The sequence below is a fragment of the Pseudopipra pipra genome, chromosome 2, assembly GCF_036250125.1.
Source record: "Pseudopipra pipra isolate bDixPip1 chromosome 2, bDixPip1.hap1, whole genome shotgun sequence".
Classification (NCBI taxonomy): Eukaryota; Metazoa; Chordata; class Aves; order Passeriformes; family Pipridae; genus Pseudopipra; species Pseudopipra pipra.
Window position 1 is genome coordinate 63,687,150 of NC_087550.1, and position 27,215 is coordinate 63,714,364.

A 27,215-nucleotide genomic window follows, 5' to 3' on the forward strand; every position below is an offset into this window, starting at 1 on the left:
GAGTGTTAATTGTTTTCTAAGTCCTCCCACTTTCTCTCCTGGAAACTAGAAGCTTGTTTCCTCTTGGAAGGCTTTTCATTACAACTTGTGCATGTTTTCTGATGACTGAAGTGTTCTGTTGAAGCTATGCAAGATGAGCAAGTTGCCTGCCAATATTTCATTCCAGCTTGAGAAGATGTACAAAACTTTGCTGCACTTTGATGTTTTGTGTTACCTCGAACTCAGGGCCTTCTGGCCAAAGACCTGACTTGCTTTGCTGTGCAGGGAGTGTATCTCATGGTGACGGAAACATGGGCACACCAAAGTGGATTTAAATGACAGTTTAGTGCTCTGTTTCTGAGGAGACAGCATTTGCAACAAATCTGGCACTCCAGCATGAATTGTGCTTCCGCTGATGGAGTGGTGGAGTCAGCAAGCTGAGGATCTGCTCCTGGGTCAGCACCTAGTCCTGAATACATAATGTTCAAACAAAGGTGAGGAACTGACTCTGAAGGAGAGTAAATATGGGAGCTACATGTGTTTGGACTGTTCTGCAGTAAATTCTTGGCCACTCCCCCATTGTCTTCCAAGGAGTCATGGTTTCAGTGTTGCTTGTTGAGTAGATGTTGGGTATATAAATCCATTTTGCAAAATTTTCCTGGCTCTTCTTTCTGACTGAATTACCTGCAGGGTTATCTGAATTTAAGCTGAATATCTCCTTATCTTGCAGTTGCAGGACAAACTCATCTGGGTTTAGAAAATTATATAAGCTGAAAGTGAAGCTGAGGGGGGAAGGGAAGTTTGTCCCTTTGCTATGCCCTTAAAAGCTATAATGTAGAGATAGGAAGCGAAAATAGATGTCTCTAATTCAGTAATTATTTTTCCTTCCAAATGAAGTAAGGAGGATATGACATTGGGAGAGTTAAAACACCTGCCTTCCTCTTCTGTTACTTTCTTCTGTCTACTAGATCCACCCAAAAAGGGATCCCTGTTGCCTGGTCATTTTCTTTCCATTTTAGTTGCTGAATATCACACCTGAGCTATTTTTACGAATCGCATTATCGGAGGATTGGAAAGAGGGTGTCTTTTGATACAGGTGTAAACTGTGCAGCACCACATGCATACACACATCCACACACACTCAAATGAAGCCAAGTGCCCTTTCTCCAGGGTTCCTGAAGGGCAGCAGCTTTTAGTGATACCTCCTGCTATGACAATGCTGGCCTCCCTTTGCTCTTCACATCAGAAAAAGTGATTTTCATTTCTCACTTAGCTGGTGTTTCCTTGGGGGAGGAAGCAGTGTTCTTTAGAGCATCTCCCTGCTATTCTTGGCTTTACAATGAACTGTGTCCGTAGTGCTTAGGCAGGTGATGGGGCAGGCACTGGTCACATACAGAGTGCTTGAGCAGGTGGTTTGATCCAGGTGGGACAACCTGAGCCCCAAATTTCAGTCTTTTTAAGCTGAAAATATTTGTATGAAGGGAAAAGAATGCTTGCAACTGCTTGCAATGATAGCATTGATGGTCCTCTCATCTACAAGAAGACTAACATCATGATTAGATGTGGTTGAAACAGGGTGGTGCAAAAGACCAAAAGTCAGCCAGTCTAACAGAGAATAATCCTGAGTGGTGACATTCACGTGCACCCTTGTCTATAGCTGCTTTTTACAGCTATAGACAAGAAGCCCAGGTGACCTCCATACTTTGTCCTCCTGAACTTGAGGCCATCACCTGAATGTCAGCATGTTGACTCTTAGCACATCAGTAATGATAACTGCACTTTCCGTGAGAGCGTGGCATGAGTATCTCCAGTACTGGGAATAGAATGGATATGTTCCCTCTGAGTGCGGTTGGTTGCTGAAAAGAAGGGAGATGGCTGGTTGTGCAAAAAAGATGATGCAAAACAAGTGTAGGGGGAAAAAAGTTTGCTTTATGCCTGCTGAGGAAATCATTATTGGAAAGGAATATGCAACTTTTTTTTTCCATCTGTGTCCAGTTCTGTGCTCCCCAGTAAAAGAGAGAGATGAAACTACTGGACAGAGTCTCATAAAGGGCCACTACGATGATGAAGGTACTGGAGCATCTCTGGGAGAGATAGAACTGTTCAGCCTGGAGAAGAGAAGGCTCAGAGGGATCTCATCAATGTGTATAAATACCTGAAGGCAGGGTGCAAAGAGGATGGAGCCAGGCTCTTTCACTGGTGCCCAGTGACAGGACAGAGGCAATGTGTACAAACTGAAACACAGGAGGTTCCCTCTGAACATCAGAAAATGCTTTACTGTGAGGAGGACCAAGCACTGACAAAGGCTGGCCAGGGAGGTTGTCTGTGGGTTCCCCATCCTTGGAGATATTCAAAAGCCAACTGGGCATGATCCTGAGCAACTAGCTCTAGGTGACCCTGCTTGAGAAGGACCAGATGACTTCTGCAGGTTCTTTCCCATCTCAGTCATTCTGTGATTCAAAGTCCATTTAACATTTCTGTCTACTCTATGGCTTAGGGAAAAAAAAGTATTAAGTATCTTTTTTTAAATCTAAACTACTAACAAATTAGCAAATATTACCTATGTCTGTCCTCACTGGTCCTAACAGGATTTGGGTAACAACGACCAAAATTCTGTTCTGTAGCACAGAGGAAATAGGCCTATTCGGCCTATGTGTGGTTTTACAGGCCATGTCCTTTCCAGAAGGACACATGGAGCACCTGGCATGTTTTCGGTTAGGACTTAGAAGACTTTGTTTCTATGTGTGACAATTGTATGTAACAGTAACAACAGACTTGATCCTTTTTTCAGGATGCATTGTCCCTTCAGTGAAGACCTCTTGTGTAATATTGAGGAAGACAGATTTTTCTCTTCAAAACTGCATTCTGTGAATTTTGGCAGGAACTCTTTGCTCTTTGGAATTAAAAAAGTGGTCCTTAGTTTGACAATAACCTGAAGTTCTGGAAGTTGAGATCACAGAATCACAGAATATGCTGAGTTGGAAGGGACCCACAAGGATCATCGAGTCCAACCCTTAGCCCTGCACAGGACCATCCCCAAGAGTCACACCGTGTGCCTGAGAGTATCATCCAAACGCTTCTTGAACTCTGTCAGGCTTGGTGCTGTGACCACTTCCTTGGGGAGCCTGTTCCAGTGCCCAACCCCCCTCTGGGTGAAGAACCTTTTTCTAACAGCCAACCTAAACCTCCCCTGACACAATTTCAGGTCATTTCTGTGGGTCCTGTCACCTTCACATAGAGAAGTGATCAGTGTCTGCCCCTCCTCTTCCCCTCATGAGGAAGTTGTAGACTGCAATGAGGTCTCCCCTCAGTCTCCTCCAGGCTGAACAGACCAAGTGACCTCAGCTGCTCCTCATACAGCTTCCCCTCCAGACCCTTCACCATCTTCATTGCCCTTCTTTGGATTAACTTTGTGTGGTCACATGTGACTTTTCATTGCATTTTCCCAGTTTGGGGATTTTTCCCTTTTGACCTGTCTTTGGCCATCTCTGAAATTTTGTTTGCTGCAAGGACACATTGTACTGCTCAGAACAGAAGGAGATTGAGTTCAATAGAAATTGCTGCCAAGTGGGGACATTAAACTCAAACCCAAATGAAAACAAAAGAGTGCAGTCTCCTGGCAAAGTCTTTGCAAAGAACAGATACCAGGAGAGAAATGTTATCAGCATACAAAGAAAGAAAAAAAAAAGCCAGTAGTATAGAAATGAATATTCATCAGAACTGTACAAAGCCAAACCATCCTCCATCCCAACACTGTAAGCTGACTAGCAGCCCTGGTCAGGATCCAGAAGCCACAAAGAACATAGAGTTCTTCTAGTAGATTGAGTCAATGAAGATCTGACTTCAATTTCTTGTTCTTTGGTTTAATAGCCAAATAGTATCTCCCTTAAGCAGTGTTGTGAGAACTGCATTAAATGCCAAAGCACTTCAACAGTAAAATGGTGAGGAAGAGACACATCACTACTGAGATGGTGCAGAAGAGGTGTTGGGCCTTACAATTATAGTTTTGCCTCTCTCCAGTTCCTAAACATTAAATAACCTGCATTTATCAAAGAGTTTATCACCTTGGTACTTACATTTTAGATCAGGGCTTCTTTCAGATGTGAAAGACCCATTGCTGTCACCCCTATTTTGTCCCATCTCAAGAAAATTCTGTGGGGTTGCCACGGCCAAGTAATTAAGAAATTTTCACAAATAAATAAGTGCACAAACTTACTTGCTACATCCTTGTCATTAGCACTAGTTTTAGGTATGGTTTAGTTTTCCAAGGGCCAAGTGTTGCTTTTGACTCTTCTTGGAAACTTAAGTTCACCATACTGACCAATATCTTGTGGGCTTTGTTGTCTTTCAGAGAGATTTTATATGAAAAAAAAGTCTTACTGGCTTTTGTTCAGGTCACTGTTTTGTAGGAGTGATGCTCAGTAATTTGACCATCTTTTCCCCTGATTTTATTGTAACACTTTCCAGTTCTGTTCCATTGTGTAAATGTCTCCTACGCAGCTGAATAAATTGTGATATCTTAACCCCACTAAATTAATTTCTATCAGCTTCCGGCTATTACTTTTCCTTCTCTATGTGTGTAATAGGGAATTTGGTTTGTTGAGTTTTGATTGGACTCATTCACCTGCCTCTTCCGTGAATAGTCATAAAACTGACAACTGTTCTACTGATGTGTCCTTTCCCATGATGAATTCTCCCCCCAAGCGCCTGGCAGGGGGTGAGCAGCCCAAGGGAAGCAGGGTGTTTGGGCAGTGGAGGAATTGCACAGTTTATGCATCACTTCAAGGCTCCCTGTGGATTCTGAAATGGAAAGTAAAGGGAAGAAGATTTGTAACCATCAAGGAAAATGGCACTTCCTGGGGCCTTCTCCCTGAAGTTTGAATCAGTGCAGGTTTTACTGCTCTTCCTCTGTTTGGACAATATTTTTACCTGTGAAATAGCACTGGCACTGCTGGTACAGCAAAACTTTGAGTTGTTTCCCATGGCAGCAGGGTAGAAACCTGTCCTGCTGAAGACCTTTGGCCAGGCTGACGCTGTTTATCTTTGTAAAACTGAGCATTAGCTTTTGTTTTGAGAGAAAACAAACTTCCTTCACAGAAATACATCATTTTTCCTCAAGTTTATCTGATGGCTCCCTCTAGAACATAAATACTGACCTACTTCACAAATTGCAGTTCTTGGATTTGGTCACATTTAGTCCCAGAAGTGTTTTTGTTGCACTTGCTCCTCATCAGACTCAGTGCCTTTTCAAAGCTTTCTTTCTCTGATTGTCTAGATCAGTGCTTTTTTGGATGACTGCAGGAATATGGAGTTTTCAAGTTGTCTTATTTGCATTTCAAAATTATCTCCTGTAATCAGTCAATGCATCTGCCCCAGTGTGCCCAGAACCTCTCCCAACAAAGCAAGAGATGTAAGCTTGAGACAAACAGGGAAAATACTGTGAGCTGAGCCAGGAAAGATCTGAAGCTTCGCTCTGCCAGTCAGAGTGGTAACAGCCAGTTTAAAAAGACAGTGGGTAGATGCTGACCAGCATTAATTCTACTAAGTAGGATCTCGTGTCATGAGATGGGGTGCTTTATTTTTACAGGGAGGGTGAGAGAGCAACACATAGAGGAACTTATGGATTAAATTGCTTTATAGCTGCCCTCCTCCACTGGAGTCAATTACCATGAGGTTGTTAGAATAACTCCATGTTCACTATCCACTCACCAAGTTAAACACTGGTTAATGAAAACTACTACTGCTGCAACTGTCATGTCTTTTAGAAAGGCTCTGTCATTATAAAAATACAATCAGTGACTGGACTGACAATTGAAATGGCTGGGACTGTCCTCCACCAAATAAATTTACGTTGAAGTTTGCAGCACTGACTTCAGTCAAGCTACACTGAAGTCTATAGCAGAACTGCCTTCTTTGAGCCCAGGCAGTGCATGTTCAACATCCCACCTGAGTCATGTTTACTGGCAAGCGGTGTCCCTGCTCACATCTTGTTCCCAGTGAATGGAACACAGAAGCTGGTGCATGTGTTGGTGCAAATGCAAACAGCTGGTATTTGCAATTTACTCCAAAATAGTGAGGTATATGTGGAAATGCCCTGCTATTCAAAGGCAAACAACAAACATTTGTTTATACCTTTAATCAATCACAGGTTGGTTTTATTTGGGTTTTTTTTAAACAATGAATGAACATCACCCCAGAAATGTAACTTAAAAGGAAATGCAGTTGACAAAATTGCCCGATAAACTGACCTCCTAAAATTTTCATCCAAGACAAAAACCAGAAGTTGCAGTTGCCCCACATCACTGCAGTCAGTCCCGCTGTCCATGGGCAGTACCTTTCCATCAACACATGGGGAAATGACTGGCTCCACATGTGGTCTGTGGTGATACATTCCTCTGCAAAAACTTCCCAAATACATGACTTCAGCAAATGATGAAAAATGTGAAAGCCTTCAGAAGGGGAATAATTAACAACCGAGGTCAGAATCATATAAGCCTCAAAGCTGCCACAAGAAGTGTTAGGTTGAGTGTGGACAGGGAAGGGCAGCAAGAGCAGCTGCTGTGCTTGTTCTGCTCCTATAAACCAGGTGTGTGCAGAAGTCCCCAGCATGCACTGCTTAGCAAGGATTTGTGCCACCTTCTCTTTCTGTTCGTCTGTCACTGGATGCCATTTTTCTTTGGCCCATAAAGCTTTATAAGTGGCACTAAATGTATTTACTTTCATGAAGGTACAAGTCATCTGAATTGCATTAACACAGAGCCTCTTGCTGGCTTACAAGCCACATGCTGCGTTTGCTCTTGTGGAATCAGGCTGAAATAAAGCATCATCAGGACCATTATACCAAAGTGTGTGAGACTCTGGATTTTGTTTCTAATTGCTGTTCCTATGTTCTAGTTCTTTTTAAATCACAAGCGCTCTTAAACTATAGCATGTTGCTCTTTTACACTGTGACCAAACTTTGATTAAAGCAGTTTTCTGAACTCTGACTTCATTTTTAAGCTGTGATTAAAATGAAAAACACAGGCCATTCAATACATCAGTGCAGAATGTGGACTAAAATGTGTTATATATATAGATAGATATATAGCACACTTTTTTTATTTTTATGAACTATTTAAATACCAGTCATTAAACTTCTGTACTGCAGAGCTGAGAAGCAACTTAACTACTTGATAATGCAAATGTTTTTATTAGCCTTGCAGCTACTGGATTAAGAAATGTAGTTATTATATATGCTTCCAGCTATACTCTTGTTTTGGGTAACTGTATTTAACAGCTGGAACTATAGCAAATGTTAATACCAGACTTGTAGTAAATAAACCTCTGTACAAGCCTTGCTGTTGTTTTCTTTCACTGTAAGTTTACAAACGAAGTTATAAGTGAAGCAATAGTTTGAACGCTGACCCAGCCTCTTCAGGAAGCGCTGTGACAGCCTCACTTGTTTCAGCACTGCTTATCATGGGAAAGCTTATTTCAGGGCCTCTCTGACAGTAAAGTCTTTATTTCCAAGGAGACTGATAACAGGCTGAAAAGTTTTTTCCTAAACTGATACTTTATGGGAGGTCTTTGAATAATTAGTAAATGCCATCAGCCAGGAGGGTATCTTTGGGGAAATAAAATTATGTAAAGCAGATATGAGGAGCTCTCCCGCACCCATCTGCAGGACCTTAGCTACCAGTCACTGCAGAGACCTCAAGAACACCTGTGTTATATTTGTGTCTAACTTGTTTGTCCTACCACACTGGTCTGACCCATGTGTGAAACAGTGTGACCAGCTGGCTGAGTTCTATAGGCAGTTGGCTTATAAACACAGTCATGACAAAATGTGTTACCACTGCTTTGCAGTAAATCTGAAATAAGTAAGACAAAATGAATTCCACCTGAGTGTCTTAGTCTGAGATGTCTTTACCATTAGTAGAAAGATGTAGGACTGTAGGTGATGTTTCTTAAACTAGATTCAATAAATCCCTCTGAAAAAGCCTGTTTTGTCTCTACGCCCTTTACAGTGAGAATCCCAGTGAGTAATTCAAATGTCCACAGATCAGGTAAGATGAATCCCATCCTCTAGGTCTGAAAGTAAACAGATGCAGACAAAATACAACCCTCTCATCAGGAGGTGGACTTCACCTCTAAAACTTGTGCCCCACAGTGTTCCTTTCCCTCTCTTCATCCATCCATCCATAATGATACAGCAATTCCCTTTAATCTTTTGCAGAAATGGCAGGCATATACAGCTTAGTGTGTTATTTCTTTTCATGCTGACAGTCATACAGCCATTTCCCTGCTGGATCCAGCCCTGTCTGGGTGTGTTATGTGTTGAGACCTCCTACTTCATGGTATCTTGACATAAATGGGATAATATTCAGCCCTGGCTCCATAAAGTAATGTGGAAGGCGTTTGGCAGTGTTCCTAAATTCTTGCTGCTTAAACATGAGTAAGCAGATCATTTCTGCATACCAGCACTGATTTATAGAAACTGAAGGCCGTGAGGAATTCCTCTATTTAAACTAAGCAGACACTGCAAGAGAGTTTCTGCATTCCCAGTTATAGGTTTGAGCCCAGTCAATCCTCATGCAGTGAATGACGCCACCAACCCGTCAAATACAGCAGTTAAATGTTGTTTAAAGCATTTCCCACTTCTTTCCTGAAGTCTTTCACAAAGGCTACTGAAAGAACACTCCTCTGCATTTCTCTGTGCAGAATGTTTTAAATTATTCTGAGTAACTTTACAAAGTCTTGGGTTTTATTTTAATGCCTCCCAATTTTTCTTCCAATTCAAAGAACACAACCTGAGTGTGTCTTGAGACAGCAGGTGCATATTCACAATAGGAGAGACTCGGCAGCAGAAAAAAATGACACAGGCACCACTCTCCCCCATTATGAAAACACCTGAACCCAATTCATTTTTAACAGGCCTATGGCATCCTACTTCCACTCAACAGCAGGGGTACTACAGCAGGTGTGTTACTGTGTAATTAGAAGCTTTATCGTTACACTGTGTCAGCAGTGACACTAAGTTCCTGGCAAACTGGATCTAAAATTCTGGGAGAACTCTTCCAGCACTGCCATTAGCTTCTCCTCATCCTCCAGTGGACTGTGGGTGCTTGCCAGGGGTAAGTGTGTAGCGACTGGCTGCCTGTCTGTAAGGAAAAAAAAAAAAATCCAGATGGGTACATTTAACTTTCTCTTCTAGCAGAAAGGATATTTTTCTGCTAGACTCTGTAATTCTCAAACATACCTCACGGTTTTGAAGCCAGGAAACATACCTTCTAGGAACCTGTAAATAATGTTAAGCATACCTCCTAAACCAGAAATTAAACTAATTCAATTTGTATTCTGGAACTATTTTTCTTCAACACAATGTGACAGACAGTGGAGCAAGATCCCATTTGCAGCTAGGGACAGTGCAAGAAAAAGGCGGTTTTATAGTAGGTTTGCACCTGTTCCCTATCACTAGTGCAACACCTGTAGGCAAAGAGCAATAGCTGGAGACTGTTGCTGCAGGCAGAGGGTACTTTTGCAGCATGAGACAGGGCTTCCTTGCCTCCTGGTTAATGTTTCTAGTGCTACTCAAATCTCCAGTTGGAACTTAGTAGTTAGGATTATTTTCAATTTTAAAATGTTTACTTTAATCCTTAGAATTAATAGTTAAATTCTAAATGCCCAGAAACTTGAGCTGATTGATCAGTTGCCATAAGTAACACGTATCCAAGATGTCTGACCAAATTTGCTCAGTTCGATGTTTTACTTTGTTTTACAAGTCTCATACTCCTCACTCCCTCTGTGTAAATATAGCTGTATCACCACCCATTCTAAGGGACTTTTCCATCCAAAAACACGGTATCTAGAGCCCAGGTACCTTATGACAATGCCATCAGGTCTCTATGGAACAACAGTCAGAGAGCACTAGTGAAGCACCGTTAGCCTATTTAGCAAGTCCAACTTCCAAAGCAGCCAGCTGAGATGAATTGAACAAGCTGTTGCAACCCTGGGCTGCAGATTTCTCTGCAAACTTATCAGGCTGCCATCAGGCTTCCCAGGAGAGCAGAGACGTTTGCTCTCTTAAGAGCAAATGTTGTAACTGGCTGCACACACCACATAACTTCTCATGGAAAACTGAGAGAAGAGAAACACGCAGAGGAACATTCCCTTCTCCTCTGAATATGAACTACTTCCTACCTAACCACAGCACTTCAAGTAGACTGCGCTAAAGTTTGGGAACTATGTGCGAAAGCCAAGTTCAGCATCACAGAGAGGATGCTTCTAGTCTTTGGAAAGCAAGTCTCTGTCAAACATTTTTTATTTATTTTGGCACATGCAGATAATTCTGGTAGTACTAGTCATGTTCTCACTTCCTTTTATTTTTTTCCTCAGGAAAAAAAAATGCTGGCTTTAGTTTGGTCTCAGAGGGAACAGAATAAAAGAGAATGGAGAAAATGGAGGGAAGCTGTGACTAAGTTGGAAAATGGCTGCCTAGGACCAGAAGCACGGCGTCTGTGGTAAAGTGCTCCTGCACACCAAACCCTTTACTGAAAATGCCTGAAAAGTGCCCATACGAAGCTGTGGCTTCCAAAGGGCAGCAGCAGAGAGAAATAAATTACTTCACTATTTGATAGGCATGGGACACAGACACAGGACCTCTCTTGCAGCCTTAAGAGCAGTCATGCCAGGACAACAGCTCTCAAAAGTCAATAGTTATAGCTAAAGAGCCAAGGTGTGTTCCCTAAAGCTGGGAGTAGAAAAAGGCCAAAGGCAAGAGCCTGATGGAATTATGATCTAGAGAAACAACAACTGAGCAGAAGCATCAGGACCAGAAGAAGGTGATCAGAGTAAGAAAAAGGCAAAGCCTAGTTCTACAAAGAAGGCTGACCAGATGGGATGTGTGGTTTGCACATGCACCACATGCTGACATGAAAAAGGTCTGGTTAAATTTCTGTCAGCCAACCCTGTGAGTGTCTGTGGGACAGAAGGGACAATGTCAACCCAACTCTGGAAGTCTGAGCTTCCTGCATGCTTCATATAGAAATTTGGTGAATCAGGATTTGAGTGCCACATCCAACAAAAGTACTGAGCTTCTGTAAGCAATTACCCTGACCTTTTTCTTTCTGGACTGACCTGCTTCACCATTGAGGCATCCATACTTCCAGCTGCTCCTACAAAGATGCCTGTCATTTGCCTGGGAGAAAAGAAAGGCTCTACCACACTTTTCCACTCCCTATGCTCACAGTGCCAAAAATGCCACCGTGCTCAAGTCTCTGCCCAGCATTAGAGAAAGGGGGAACTGGCAGTTTTAGCTAGCATGGAATGGTAGGAAGAACAAGTCAAAGCAAAGCCATCTCACAGAGATGTGAGAAGGATGCTCATTTCCTAGCATCATAAAAGATGTTCTTTGACTGCTGTGATTCACATTCCCTTGGCACAGTCCTATTGATTTAAAAAATCCCCAACCCTCCCTAAAGAAATGCTTTGAAGTCTCTATCAGCTACTTTGGAGGACAAAAGCAGAATCATAACTTAACACAACGTTCACTTGAACCTTTAGTCTTGTAACGATTTTGAGAAATGCTTTATCCTTTGATCAAGTTGCCTGGTCCAGCCTTCATCCCCTTCCAGGCCAGACAGGGATCCTACAGTTCAGGCAGCTGAGGGATCTCCACTGCTATTCAATGTAAGACACTGCCTCCTTACCTTGGAAGAACAAGCCGCTCGGTAACTTGGTTGCCTCAGCTGATACTGCCAACCATACCACAGTGTCAGCTCCCTGGGCCTCTGTGCGCAGGGAGTTCCTCATCCTCTCGTAGAAGTCCGGCATTGACGACCTCACGGCTAGAAAGAATAACAGTGGAGTGGTGGTCTGCCATGCAAGGCTTCTTTGATTTAAAAAAAAAAAAAAAGAACAGCTTAAAATTGCCATTCTGAGTGTAGGAAGAAGAGAAGGCACCTTGCAGTTTTTGGAAGAAAATTAGTATTTCCCCATAGCAGGGAGTATGATGGCTTGCGGGAGAACAGCGCTAAGCTGCCACATGATCCATCAGTTGTTCGTTTGGGCCAAATGACAGGGACAAAACTAGTAGGAGCTGAGAACAGGATCAGTGAGAGGTTCCTGTGCCAATTCCATTCTAAACTGTAAAGACTACAAACATTGGCAAAACAGAAGTTCCAAAAAATGAGTATTCTAATGGGATTTTTAGCTCTTATTTTCTCATCAGTTTTAGGAAACCAGTTGCAGCATTGCATTAAAAACCTGTATGGTGAACACTACCTAGACCAACTGCATAATTCCTGTCTAAACTCTGGTTTCATTTCATTGTGTCCAACAATCCTGCAGGTGTTTATTTTGGGGGGTTGGAGAGTTTTTTAACTTTAAGGTGGGATAACTTTATGGTTCATTAGGTTTGAAATTCCCAAAGGCAGTGCAAAAATAAATGTATTTTAAAGAAAAATACCAGGATATTTAGTTGGAACAGGTGATTTTCAAGCATAAAGTAGACAGGGTAAATGCTTTCATCATCAAAAGCAAATTTGGGAAACTACATCCCTATAAAAGACCTAGAGATGGGACTGCTATTCTGCAGCCCAAGCTTGGGCGCTGAGGGTGGTAACATATTGGGGAATGCAACATTCATACTGGATAATTGATGCTGGCCTACCTGCTGAGGTACAGTCACTGAAGAACAGCTGCAGCTCAGACAAAGAGCTGTCTGGACAAACTGCTTCTTGACAGCAGTAAATGTTTAGAGGAAGAGTAGAGGAACAGGGCTTGCACAGGGGTGCATTCTCCATTTTCCTGCATGCCCTCATGAATTCCCAATGTCTGCATGTCAGTACTTAGAGAGCGCCTTTAACATCTGTGCATTTAACAGTTCCACTACAAATGTAACTTTAAGGTTACCTTAAAGATCTATGGCTCTGCTGTGCATTTGTGCAGGGCTGGAAACAGTCATTGCCCATTATTATTCTCTGGATGTACACAGACAGCAGACACTGTGCAGAATAGAGCTTCCAAGGGGATACAAAACTACCTCTAGCACCAGTTTGGAGAGAAGAATTACTGCACCTGTTGGAAAAATCTACCAGGAAGTTTCACGTCTCTTGCTTTTAGACTAATCCTGAAAAGAAAAAAAATATAGTTCAGAATGGGAAGCAGATGTTACCTGGAGTGTCTGCCCAGCCGGGGTGCATTACGGAGAAATGGATGTTTCTGTGAGCTTTTGCCCACCGTTCCGTCAAGACAACTTGCTGTCTCTAGGATAGAGCAACAAGAGCCAGACTAGCATTGAGTTCAACAGCCTGTTCACCTAAGTGGTTCCCAGGGAAATAAACTACATCAAATGTGCTGTAAATACCAGAGCATTTACGTATAGCAGAAATACATCCTTGCTCATCCTGACTAGATTTACTGGTTAATTTCATCAGAGACCACCACAGTCATTGCCATCCATATCCTGGCCACAAGCTTATTTATAAAGCAGTAGCACTGCTTTTTATTGACCACATCTACTTGCTGCAGACTGCAGGCAAGAACTAAGCAGGCAGACAGGGTTCATCAGCTAAAGACAGTTTTCCCCCCTGAGACTTCTATCACACCAAATGAAAATTCAGCCATGCTCTTCATGCAAGATGTATGCACTCACAAGGGTATGCCAGCACACTCCTGAAGATTATTGCCCATGTGCCTCTGTATGGGTTGGATGCAATGGGAAAGCAACAGGCTTTTTGCAAAGCTGATGGTCTGAGCTGCTTAGCAAACACGTGCTGGACTTTGCTTTCAATACCATAGACTGTACCTTGTTCTGTGCATACACCATAGTTCCATCAAATGTCCCATTTTCCGACTGCAAGTCAGATATGTTTAATTTTTGAACTAGCATGCCCCCAGAAGAGACAGTTATCTGTAATGAAATAAATGAAAAGCAAATGAATGACAAGCAAATGAATGAAAAGCAAAACCAGGAACTCCCCACAATTGCATTCATGCATGAAATGAGGTCTTCAAGCCATATTTGAAAGTCCGTAGGGAGCAGGATTCCTCTGCATACTCTTTGCACTATGCTTGTGCTCGTGTGTGGAGCATACCTGAAGATGAGGTGGAAGAAATACAATTTTTTTTAGGAAGTGATTTTCATTCAAAGTGGTGTTGATTCATTTGGGGGATTCTGTGCTTCTTCCTTTTGAAAAGTAATGGGGAGAAAGAAAGAAGCAGAACAGCACTATTTGCATTTTGTTTCTTTAGCATTTACAGAAGCTAACTAGAAAACAAGAGGTCATACAAAACTTGGGAAATATAATTTTAAAAAATGCACTTGCTGTCTTATTTTACACCAAGATCTGTAAAGTTCTTTTAAGCCTATACTCCTGTTGTAGGTATTTTGCACCCTGCTGCAAGAGGTAACTTGCCTTAAGGAAAGTAAAAGGGTAAGTTTCCAAATGAAGGGTTGAGAGCAGCAAGCAGGAGCTTCGCCTTGGAGAAGGAGGTGGTTGTTAGCAAAATCCAAGTGGATTCTGAGATGCTTACAGCATTATAACTAATTCTGCGTTCCTAGTACAAAGAACTGCTGTCACAAACCAGAAGGTAAGCACTGTAAAACACCCCATTTAAACAGTATTACAGACTCACCACTCTGGCATCAGCTTCTTTTCCCAGGAGGGGCAGCAGGGCAGTTGTCAGGATGTATGTACCTAAAAGACAGACAGGCACCAACATTAACTTTTCTTCTTAAAAATGCTTTCTTCTCCACCCACCTTCTATAACAACCCAAAACCCAAAGTCTCTGAAACCTGATCTGAATTTGACAATGATTTTTTTTTTTACTGCTTTACCTGCAATGTGCCAACTCAACTTGTAGTGGTTCGTGTTGCCGTTTACTTAGCAAAAAGCATACCCATTATTTTGTAGACTTTTATGTTTATTGTACCTATAGACCAAACTGATCACTACATTCAGTCATGAATCTGAAGGCAAAATGGTTCAGACATGGAATTCCTTGGATGGGAGGAGGTGATGCCAGTGAAGAAACAGGGAATGCATTTCCCCCCCACCAAGTGTGGCAGATATACACAGATCTAGGCCAGGTCACAAATGAGAGAAGAAAATTGTGCTTCACACTTGCATTTCTTAGGACTCTGCATATGCACTTAAGACTCGTCCATTTTTGCCCTCTCACTGTGAAATCACTCAGAGTACACTGACACTTTTGATTTGTGTTCCACACAAAAACCACCTCTTAAATCCCCAGCATGACCATTATAGAAGATAAGGAATCCTTGGGGGGTAAAATATTAATGCTGCTTGCCCAAGGCTAAGCTAAGATTACTTGGGGAAACTTAACTGTGTCCTTCCCTGCTTTAATCATGTTTGTTTAGCATAGAGTTGTGCACACCACACAAATATATTCCATTACAGCTGTTACCATGACCGGCAAAGTTTGTTATTCCCATCAGTGTACAACTGTTAGTGTATTTGATTCAGACACATAGACACACCTAGTGATGTTTCACCCACTCGAGTGCAACACAAAGATTTTGCTTGGTTTTACCTCTTCAGAGATTTTTTTTCCATTTAAAATATATTTTAAAAAGTTCTGTTTAATTAAAAGGTAATCTAGCCCCATTTAGTCTAGTGTTTCTGCATCTATTTCCCTCTCATGCCTTTACAAATGGCTCTAGTTCAATAATTCTATGTCAGAGATAAATGCATTTTTTTCCCATGAGCAACTGAGGCCATGTTTTTCACTAGGCATGAAGACTTGAGCATGTCTTTATAACTTCTCTTCCTCACAGACAATGAGGTCACCCAATTAAAATACAGAAAAAAATAAAAAAAGAAAAAAAGAAAAACTACCAAAATCAAGCATGTTACACGCTTGGTGAACAAACTGTTCAGTTTCCCTGTCAGTTACAGCAGTCTTCATTTTCTCTATATAATCAGAGGCACGTTCATAGGCACATAATATATTTAAAACCCTGGCAAATCAAACAAAGCAAATACACAGCAGATGAGTAAATGCAGCCTGTCTTCAGCAGAAAATGCAAGCAAAGGCAGTTGCCAGTGAATAACGAGAGCCCGAACGTCTCCCCTGGTGGTGGCGGGGAGACTGAGCGATGACATCATTAGGACAAGAACTGCCAGGGACTGTCATGGGAGACTGCCGTGCTGCCGCGACGGAAAAAAAAAAAAAAAAAAAGAAAAAAATCACTTCAGTACAAGCTGAGAGCCTGAATTACATGTTGTTTTGCTATGGATTCTTCAAAATGCAAAGCAGCATTATGTCTTGGTTAAATAAGCTGCATCTCCTAAAGGCAGAGCTGCAATGCACCAGCTATGACGATGCTCGATTTTACTGTCCTGCAGATTACTTTACACTTTTAGGGGGCTTCATGTTGATTTGTTAATTCCAAAAAGCTGCAAAGATGAATGCATTAACGTTGCCTCATTAACAACTGAGTTTTGTTTTGTTTTCCAGCTGGAGGAGAGAAATGTTTCATGCCAGAAATGCTGCTTAGAGCAACTACAGCTTGTCAGAAGTTTATGTGCTTATTTAAAACCACAAACTAACTGCAATGCCAGTGTCTCCTCTCTTCCTCAAGTTTATTAAGAATTTGGTAAATCCCACAAAGCCAGAGCATTCTATCTTTTTGCCCCATAAAACCACTTGCTCATTTGCTTTGAGACAGAGCACAAACAGAATAGTTTTGATCCCAGCTTCCTATGCTAAGCAACAGCATCTCAAAACACCCACAGATGCGATGCATCAGGCATTAAGGCTGAAGCATATAATCTCACCCACTACTAAATATTTCACCAACTACTGTCCCCGTTTTAAGGGTTTGAACACAAACTCCTTACTGCTTTAACTATACTTGGATGTTATACGTTCTTATTTGCCTGGGCTGGTCTGTTAGGCAAAACAGGCTGCACAAGAAATTAGAACAGTAATAGCAGAATAGATATACCTTATAATAAGGTTTATTGTGGATTGGAATACATCATGATCACTTGAAACTTCCACATTTTTTATTCAGGCAGATAGGAAGGACACTCAGTAGAGCCAGTGCAGAGGCCTGGCACAGCCATGTATCTCCCGGCAGGTATTTTGTCAAGCACAGCTATATCGCAGCATGCAGCAACACAGAAATTAATGTTTAAGTACAAGGGGAAGCTGCAAATGAATGCATTGCCTGCCACAGTCCTTATAAAAACATGGATTGTATTAACACTATAGGAAAAAAAAAGGAAATTTTTCTGATTAAAAGAACCAAACAAACAACCTTGCAAGCAAAACCAAGACTGATTTGGTAGAAGTAACTAATATTCACCTCTGCCCCTACTTAAGGAAATCAAGGTAATATCCAAATAGCATATCCTTTTGCCAATACTTGATTATTAATACCAATGTACTGGATATCAGCCTTTCCAAAATGAACACTTGAGCATTCTAGTACCTTTCCTTGATATAAAAATAATTTTTGTCTGTTAAAGGAGAAACCTCCTCCCATGAAGCTTAGTTAAAAAAGGTAAAGGATATCAAATGTGACTAATGTTTAATTATCACTGTGTTCAAACTGTACAGATTTTTTGAGGTTTCTTTTTTATTTAATAGTTTAACACAAAAGTACGTGAAAGGAAAGGTGACGATCGACGGAGATGTGCCTTGCACTAAAAGCATTAAGCATTGGGTATCTTAGTGATCCTGTTCCTTCCCTAAGAGGACCTTCATGGTTCTGTCAGAAACAAAGGAATACCTTTTTTTCCCCAGAAAAAAAAGGACTGCCAGTATTCCTGGGGGATTCTGGAGAAAGCACATCCCCATCTTGAGCACATACTCCGTGAATGGAGATGCTCAGCCTTGAGGCCACCACATTTCCCAGTGCCTGTCCCGCAGCAGTTGTATCCATGACAGAGGAGGAATTGAGAGCCCTCTAGGATACATAGCAACTGAGAGCAGAATGTTTCTGTCTGAACAGTTCTCCTGGACTACGGCCCATTTCTTGCACAGGTCTGAGTGCCTGTGGAAAAGAGCAGGCTACTTTGAATTACAGCAGAAAATTGAGCAGCAGCCTCTTGCTCACACACATCTCCAGCCCAGCAGCAGGCAGGGAGCTATGAGTGCACCCACAGGCAGTGCTGGACATATGGCTGCAGTACCTGCATCTAGGACTGTGTGACATCATCATTTCCTGTCATTGGAAGGTATAATGTCTACATGGCCCAAAAGATTGTCTCCCACTCACTAGTGTAACAGGGGAAGGGGCAGGGGCGGGGGGGAAGTCAGTGAAATGGTATATAGCATTTCCCTTTGAGAAGAAGTATTTTCTGTGACACAAAGGAGCCCAGCAAGATGAATTTAGGAGTTTGCTCAGAAGCAACAGGAATGCAGAAGGTGAGTCCAGTCTATCACACTCACATACAGGATTTTGTCTTGCCCTCAATGAACTCTGCCAAGGTGAAGAGCTCACTAGCAAAATCTACTGGACAAGGTTCTGTATAATGAAGTTTGACACAGTACCTGCTTGCCCTGTTCTCTCCAGTTAAAAAGGCTCCTGGGATTGATGTACAACTTCTTTTAAAGACAAACAGCCTCTGCAACATCAGCTTTGCTTTGGAAAAATTACTGTAAACTCTATATCCTGAAGCTGAACTCACATAATAGGAAATCACATATAATACAGTGTAATTAAAACTTTCCTATAGAGCGACTCCACCATTACGCATCATTAAACCAACTGTATCATATGGTAAAGTAGACAGCGTGGGTTGCCAGTCTACGCATTACACATAGTCATTCCACATAAAAGTATTGAGCATGGCATTTTATGAGAACACATTTTGTTCATACACACTCCCTCACAAGTGCTGATCACATTCATGTTTATTTAAGTTTCATATTTACTTGCTAAATAAAAAAAAAAACAAAACACCAAAAATATTGAATCACCATACATTCCCTTGTGGCCTGTTTTGTAATTGCTCCACTTGCTCTGAGATCTTCTCAATTTAGTTGAGTAATCCAATATTGTGCTCTAATTAATAACTCCCATTTTTGACTTCACAGAGTGAGCTATTCTGTCAAGCTGGATAAGTACTAATTCAGTGGTTTCACAATCACAGAGTGAAACATTAATGATGTAAGTGTAGAAAACGAGGCACTGTTATGGAGATAAACATTCAATTCATATCATCAGTTGTTTTAAAAAAAGCCCAAAAAACTATAAAAACCAGCCTGTCTGCTTCATAAACTCCTAAACAGAATTATGCTACCTTTCCCATGACCTGATGTAGAAGCTGAAGGGACTCTATGGAATAAACACTACTTTTAGGTCTCGAGGAAAGGTGCGTGGTCTTGCAACAGTTATTTCACTGTGGATCTCACAACATGAACAAACCGAAAGCTATCCTAGTGCAAGGGACAGCAGTCTACAGTGTATTAGACACTAGTCTTTCTCCCAGAAGGCTACAAATCTAGAACATGAAACCAAGCAAAATAAAGAACAGCCCTAACAGAAAATACAAACACTGTGAATATAGATTTCCAAACTGCTGGTGTTGTAAATGAGCTTTAGTCTGCTAAAACCTGGAAGCCTCCTTAGGATTCACATATTTCAGACTTAAAAATCAACAGGATATCACATTTAATAATAGTACATCAACACAGTCCGATCTGCTTTACAGATTTAATGTGACCCTAAAGCCTGTACTTTAGAAATCAATTTTAAAGAAAATTATGGTTTCAGCAGAAGTAATATTGTAAAGCCACTACCTGTTTATAACACCAAATTAACTGATGATGCAATTATTCTAGACGCAAGTGTCTTGGTGGATTCTAGAATGTTTTTCACTTGATGTTCTATCTGGCAATCGCTGGTGAGGTTTCTAGCCTGCTAACATTCAGAGAAGGGCAGGCAGCCAGCACCATACTCAGTGAAGTTTTTCATCTGCCTGAGCTTTGCAGTATTAGTAAGAACAGCGTTATTTCGACTGTGAAAAAAAAGTGGGAACAAAAAAAAAAAACTAACCACCAAAAAACTTCTATTGTACAGATTTCAGTGGCTCATTCGTCTGGTAAAAATCAGATAAACTGGCTTGCTTTTCTTGAGTCCAAGTAAAAATACACAAAAAACCCCCAACAAACAAACTGACATTCTTCCTTGACCTGGTTATCTTTTCAAGCCTACAATTTATGCAGTTCTTAGTCTCAGAGATTCCTGAGTCTCTTTCCTGAGTACAAGCTCAGGAATGAAGATTTTAGTGTGCTGTCTCTGAGGGTCAATTCCAATGCACTAGCAATAACAGAGTATGTAGAAAGAGTCAATAAACATGAAAGACAAAACAAAGGTTTACATTTCCCTCAAATTACAAAGCTCAGCTCAATAAGGGTTCCTCTGTGTCCTGGGAACCTAGGCTTTAGTACAGCTACTGGATGTGCAATTATATTAAACCTTATCCTTTCAGGTGGCATCTCTCATCTGTAAGTCTCAAAGCTCTTTAGAAAGAAAAGTGGTATCACACTCTCCTTTTCACAGGTGAGATTGTCTTGCCAAAGATCAGGCACTGAACTTATGGCAGACTGGCAGCTGATATCCAAGTTGTTTGACTTCCAAGTAATTCAGAACACAGTTGATCAGGCTCCACCGGTTTGTGTGAAACACCAGTTAGATACAGTAAATGTGTAGGGAAGAGACTGACAAATACCCATACAGGTTGGGGAGTTTGCCATAGATGGGCTGTACTGCTACTGTGATAGATAAACATCTTATTTCCTCTAGCTCTACTGCTTCTTGCACAGAGAGTAAATGTATATGTCTATATATTATTAAAACATGAGAGCACATTAGATTGAAGAAAAGGTGCATACTGGGAGCATCATTTATTTATCTCTGAGTGTGTTTTAGCATCCTCTTGGCTGGTAAGTAGCAATAAAAATGTAACATATATGTCATTTTTCCATGTCAAGAAGGAAGATGTGTTGAGTAAAAGTAAAGTGAGGCAGGCTATAAAATAGAGGAACAAAGATTGTTTCAGCTAAATGTCTGGTGCTTTAATGAGGACATGCTGCTTTTGCTGACACGTGCTTATCAATGCTGACATTTTTTTCTAAAATTACTAAATAGGGCCATCTTTAATAGTCTTTGCTGGGAGTTATACTAAAACAAGTAAAATAAAATTAAATAAAAAAAAATGTTGACTCAGAAGTTTGCAAGTCTCATCAGATGAAATGATTGCTTCTTGTTGCCCAACTCCCAGATACAACCCTGAGTACATGGTCAGCCCACAGGAAGAAATGTAAGGGCAACATCACAAACTAAAGAACACAAAAATAAAAATCTGCCCATCAGGATTGGCAGCTCCCCAGGAAACCTGCCCACATCACCCCAAGCCAGTCACTCCATTTCGTACTGAGGGTGTGTTTCAATCAGCAAAGTGCTATTTCAGACTCATGTCTGGTTAGTGCTCCCACATTTGAGTCTGAGTGCTCCACAGCTGTTCTGCTCTCTACACCTTCACTGAGCTCCAACAATCAGTCAACAATTCTTGAGGCTCTAGCAGGGAAAAAAGGAACAGTATTTCATTTGACAGCAACAACAGAATTATGACAAGCCACACAGTGTTTGAGCCTGATCCCCATTCTAAGGATGCTACAGGCACCAGCACAGACGCAGCTGCCACTGCCTGCTCAAAGCAGCTTACAATTTGAACTTGAATATCAGACAAACCATACAAAGCCTGAACTTTCAACCTGCATTTTGCATATTCCTGACCTTCACCCATCTGCATATTCTGACAACATCAGAGAGGATTGTACATGTCCTATTTCAGTTGCTGTCCTCAATTAGCCAGTCAGCAGTGTTTTACATTAAAGGAATGTTACTTCCTATTCCAACCAGTATTAAATTTGTATATATGCAGTCCTTTTTGTCCCATATACGCCCAAGAAAAGATCAAGGTAAAAAATGTGTTTCACAAGGCACATGATCAATTAGAACTGAACTCTTGGCATCCATTATGCTCAGAAATGGACTAACAAATCAGTTACGAGGGAAATATTCCTAGAGTGAATTTAAAAGCTCCACAGCATTTCAGACACCTAAAAGAGTAAATTTACCGCTTATAGAAGCGTTAATCAGATATCAGATACAGAATTCAAAGACTGTTGTGCATTTAAAGCTTTTGATATTTCAGAGTCTTGCATTATTAGACAGTTACAACCTACATGCTCCTTTACTAGACCAGAGCTAAGATCCAGGGTAGAATTAAACAACGAAAGAAACATAGAAGGAACACCCTTAATGTGAAGATCTGCAAAAGATACTGATATTATTCTATCTTGTTTCTGCAGAGATCATTCAAGCATTTCCGTGCTGCTACCGAGGGGAACAACTGCAGATTTTCTAAACAGGGGTCTTGAGCCCACACCACCCTTCAGGCTTTAGTGCTGCTGGGACAGAGAGGGGAATTTAATTTGTCCTCTCAGACCACATGCTAGTTTACAGCCAACCTATATACCAGCCATACCTAATTTAGCCAAGTTTTTCTCTGGGAACCTATAACCACAGGTAGTTACTGACAGAGAAATAACTTCTCCAAAGTGAAGCACACCCAAAGGCATCTCATGCTCGGGAAAATAACACAGCATCTACTCTGAGAGGTGTTTCTCCAAACAGCTTTCTTCTACTATGGCTCCAGAAGTTACGATTTATTACCCTATCTGCAGTTTTGAACAAAAAAGCATGCACTTTGTAGCATTGGTCCTTCATGTGTGTCTGACCTGCAAGCACAGAAGCTTCCTCTTGTACAGCCAGCCTCTTCCAGCTCAACCAAGTCCCACTCTGTTCTAAGAGATTCAAAATTTAATCCTTATTGTTGTCTAGAGAGAACCGGTCTAAGCAAAGAACCCAGTCCTTGTTTGAACTCTGAAGAACCTGGACAACAGAGGATGCCTCACCTCCTTAAACTTCTTATACAACCATGCAGCAAGTGATACACAAATAAATAAAGGAGATCTATAAGTAATATTCACAAAAGATAATACAGGCATTTTCCTAGTTTGCTACAACCATAATTCAGCTTCCTCTGTGCAGCTGTATATCACTAGTGAGGCTGATTTACAGCTGGGAAAGCAGAACTTGCTGCTTCTACTTTTGTGATAAAATATAATTCAAGTGATGCACTAGTACAGTTCATCAGCAATTAACTTCCTCAATGTTTAAAACTAAACCAAAATAAGCTTTTGCATTCAGACTGTAGTATTTGTTTCACTCTGCTTCTCTCTGAAAGAACTGTACCTTTGCACACTGCTGGATTTTTGTTGGAAAAACCACAAGAGGGTTAAACTAATTTAAGGTGAATACATTTCTCAGTGCAGAAGTTCTTGTACTTCTGCAGCCAGGGGAAATTTGATGGCAAAATAAAATAATTATGAATTTTTTTACTATGGGAAACAAAAGAATGTTAGCAGAAGATTAGTTTGAAGGAAATGAATCTGTGCCTTTATTCTTGATTTGTCAGTTTAATTTAGTCAGACTAGCAGAAAAAATAAGTTGTATACATTATATCAGCAAAGCACAGGACATTTATACCTAAAATGTTAGTTTACAAAGCAACACAGGAAAAAGGCTAAGAATAAAAACCAACAGTGGTTTCCAGGTTATGCTAGTTCTATAAATGCCTTATCTTTATAGCCTAAGCTTTCCCCTTCCTCATTCCAGACGCTGATGAACAGGAGAAAAACATGAAGCACCACAGTTCCTCCTTAATGCATGGCTTTTGAATATATTAAAGGCAATTTCTTGAGAGAACCACCTACATTGCACAGAGACAGAGCATCAGGACTCTTGGTTGATGCAAGCACCACATCTCTCTTTGCAAGAGGTGCAGCTTTCAGCCCTACAGGTATCAGCAGCTCTTCTCTCTGCTGGCTCGTTGTTTGCTCACATCTTTTCCAGGGCTTTTATGGGGGAACTTTCCACTTTGCTTGCCATCTTCCCTGCTCATCCGCATCTCCCCTTTCCTCTTGACTTGCTTCCCTTCACTTGTGCCTCTTATACCACCACGACACAGTTCATAGGTTAGGCCCCTTATATGTGGAGTGCCCAAGACTTGCCCGCTACTGCTCTATCACCTGACTAGAGATTACATCTCTTTGAGAGAGTGCAGGGCACTGTATACAGCACAGTCTTCCTGCTCAGTGCCTGTCTCACCAAACAGGGCTGTGCAAGCCTACTGACACGTTTGAATGTCTCTTTAAATACCTGAACATGCTCCAAGCTCTATCCAAGCCACAGAAGCACACTTATTACAAAGAGCATCATTAGCAGCACTGCTTGGAACAAAATTTCCTAGCAAATTTTGAATTATTTAGTTAAATCTTATCTGCAGTTGTCCACTGCTGCTATGATAAATAAAGGTGCTGACAGCAGAACAATTGAAAAATTGAGAAATTAAAAAACAATGACACTCCAAACAAGCTGTAATATTTCTTCTTTTCCTTCCCTGCTCCTTCCCTGGCTTAGCACTGGTACAATCCCTCTTTAAGGAGGAATACATTCCTCATGAATCCAGCTATACAAACACGCTTCTGTAACCAAAATAAGTATGTTCCAGAACTAAACAATCCATACTCACCCAAAGTGTTTGTTGCAAAGTTTTTTTCAAGTCCATCTTCAGTTAACTCTCTGTTATTCACCATACATCCTGCATTGTTGATCTGTAAAACAACACCTTTAAACAAAATAATCTACACAAATGTCTACAAGGAAATCCACACGTACAAGCAGTCAATGTTAGTTTGCTGGGTTTTGACACTGCAACACAAAGCTACAACCTGTTTCAATAAACCATGCTATTCCAAGTCACTCTATGGCTGATCATAGAGGTTTCTCACAAAAGAAAGAATCCCCAGAGAAATGGCTCACCACAGATGTATTACACTAAGAACCAACAGTCCTCAGTGCCTTACCCCAAGTCTTTAAACTCTTTTTTCACAGAAAGTAATATGCACACAGAAAGTAATATTTTGTAGAAAAAATATTGGAACTTAAATATGCATAATTAAACTGTACAACATGCAGTAGGATGACCCACAGGAACTCCCACCCTCAGCAAAAAAAAACAAATAAGCTCCAAATTTGGCAGGTTATCCAGGTTAGCAGCTTGCTGCATCATAGTTAGCCCTGAGAAGAGCAGAGCTAACTAGCAGAGGTGCTTCATAGTGACTTGGTGTCCTGGTTGCAGGATCCCAGCTTTTCTGTCGACCTGGCAATTCTGCCCAGATGCCTCACTTGACTCACACATTGCCAAGAACAGTGCTGCACCACACAGCTGGTATGTACTGTAAGGCACATCCTCATCAACAGCCAGAAGCCTACAAGCTGTGTGCAACCAGCATAAGCTCAGACACACTTCTTTCCCTATTTTACCTTCCAGAGGGAGCTCGAGCTTTTCTTTCTCACCTCAAAACAATATCTGTCCCTACACACCTTCCTGCTCGTTCACTGCCACTCCTCAAAAGCTGTTTTCCCATTTTTATCAGAAGTTCCTCATCTACTAAGCAAGAAAAGAACTGCTCCAGGTGCCTCAGCTTTAGAACAGCCCCCTGAGCAAATTTTCACTGCTAAATAAAGGGGAAAGTGTACTAAGCCCCTTACCAACCATGATATTTAACTGTTTGCTCTCTCCCTGGCTCTATTTTAGACTTGTCTTTAGACTTTTCATAAAAGTTTAATCTTTAGGAAGGTCTAGTTTTAAGAGGGACAAAGTAACTAGTAATGGAAGTCAAACAAAAAGTGTGTGATAAGAGTCTCAAAAGATGCAGCTGAAAAAGTACTGCTCTTCTCTCTTCTTGTAGCATATCTTTGTGAACTGAGAATGGACAAGAGCAAACAGACCATGGGGAGCCTGAAAAAACATTTAGAAAAAATTAAGCAGAGAATTGGAAGGCAAATTGTGACATCTACATGACCTGTTGGACAAATTAAGAGGCTATGCACTCCAAAGACAGACACAAGGTTTAAGTATGTAAACTTACCAACACATTTAATCTATGTTCATTTCTGAATTTTTCAGCAAACTTCCATACATCCTTGGGATTAGATACATCCACGATATGCAAGAAGATATTCTAAAAGAAAAGAAACTAACTTATAAATAACAGGGACAGTGAAGAGACCCTTCTCACTGCTTAGGCTTGTCTAGGTGAAAAAGTACTTAAGCAGTATGAAAAAAATATTGTCTCCAGAACACAACTAAAACAGGTTAACATGCACAAATGGGAAATATAATTCTAGTCCTTAAAACATGCTTAGTCACTTGATTCAGCTGCTTCTGAGACACAGCTTTTTAATGCCAAAGTTATTAAGAGAGAGTCCTACTTAGATAAATACATGACAGACAGTCATGCATAGCAGAGAACTAGAAAAATACTGCAAAGCTTGCAAAACTTCAGTTTAAACAATTCATACAGCAGCTTCCTCTTTGGCTGTAAGGAATGTTCCAATGAAATGTTCAAGGTCACAGCATTAGAGAATAATTTAGCTTGGAAGGGACCTCTGGAGGCTGCTTGGCAAACATGGAGATTCAACAGCCTGTCTGAGCCCCCTGCTCAAGTGCTTGATTACCCCCATGATGAAAGTTTTTCCTACTATCTACTCAGCATTTTTTTACCCTCTTCTAATCTGTGTTGGCTGCCTCTGGTCCTTTCACTGCAGACCTCCAGGAGAAGCCTAGTACTGTCTTCCCTCCACACTCCTATCACATGGCTGTAGACTACAGTAAGACCCACCTTGGCCTTCTCAACATTGAGCAAAATCAGCCTCCTAGACTCACACTGTACATCACATGTACCATTTCCCTTGTCACCTGGGCAGCCCTCCACTGGACTTGCAAGACACTGATGACTTCCTCAACCTGGGGAGTCCAAAACTGGGCACAGGAGTCCTGCTGTGATCTCACAAAGACTTAACAGAGAGGAAGATACACCTCCCTCTGCCTGGTGGCTAGACTCATGTTCACACAGCCTGGGGGGTGTTGTCCTTCCTTGCCGCAGGGCACACTGCTCACTCAGAAACAACTTGTCACCCCCAAGTCCCTTTCTGCAAAGCTGCTTTCCAGCCAGCTAGGCAAAGACTGCACTCCACGCCATCACCTGAGCTGTTAAAGAGATATCATCAATTTTTGCCCCTGTATTGACTCATGGGGGTTGCCACTAAAAATCAGTAACAGATCAGCTTTGTTCTGTTGATTGT

At 41.3% G+C, this 27,215-nt stretch overlaps 1 protein-coding gene across 6 annotated transcripts in view; it reads right to left on the reverse strand.

Moving 5' to 3' along the window:
* Positions 1 to 6,100: 6,100 nt before the first annotated feature.
* Positions 6,101 to 27,215, reverse strand: part of DHRS12 (dehydrogenase/reductase 12) — a 31,424-nt gene continuing 10,309 nt past the window's right edge. For 3 of the 6 annotated variants that reach the window (XM_064645787.1, XM_064645788.1, XM_064645792.1), the window contains 7 exons: positions 26,000 to 26,092; positions 24,598 to 24,679; positions 14,596 to 14,657; positions 13,766 to 13,870; positions 13,133 to 13,223; positions 11,667 to 11,804; positions 6,101 to 9,119 (listed from right to left, as the gene is read on the reverse strand). In XM_064645787.1, the coding sequence (XP_064501857.1) occupies positions 8,992 to 9,119; positions 11,667 to 11,804; positions 13,133 to 13,223; positions 13,766 to 13,870; positions 14,596 to 14,657; positions 24,598 to 24,679; positions 26,000 to 26,092 (699 nt within the window). In that variant the 3' untranslated portion in view covers positions 6,101 to 8,991. Of the gene's footprint in view, positions 9,120 to 11,666; positions 11,805 to 13,035; positions 13,088 to 13,132; positions 13,224 to 13,765; positions 13,871 to 14,595; positions 14,658 to 24,597; positions 24,680 to 25,999; positions 26,093 to 27,215 lie in introns of those variants that run through there. The other 3 variants (XM_064645789.1, XM_064645790.1, XM_064645793.1) reach the window with 3 other exon arrangements.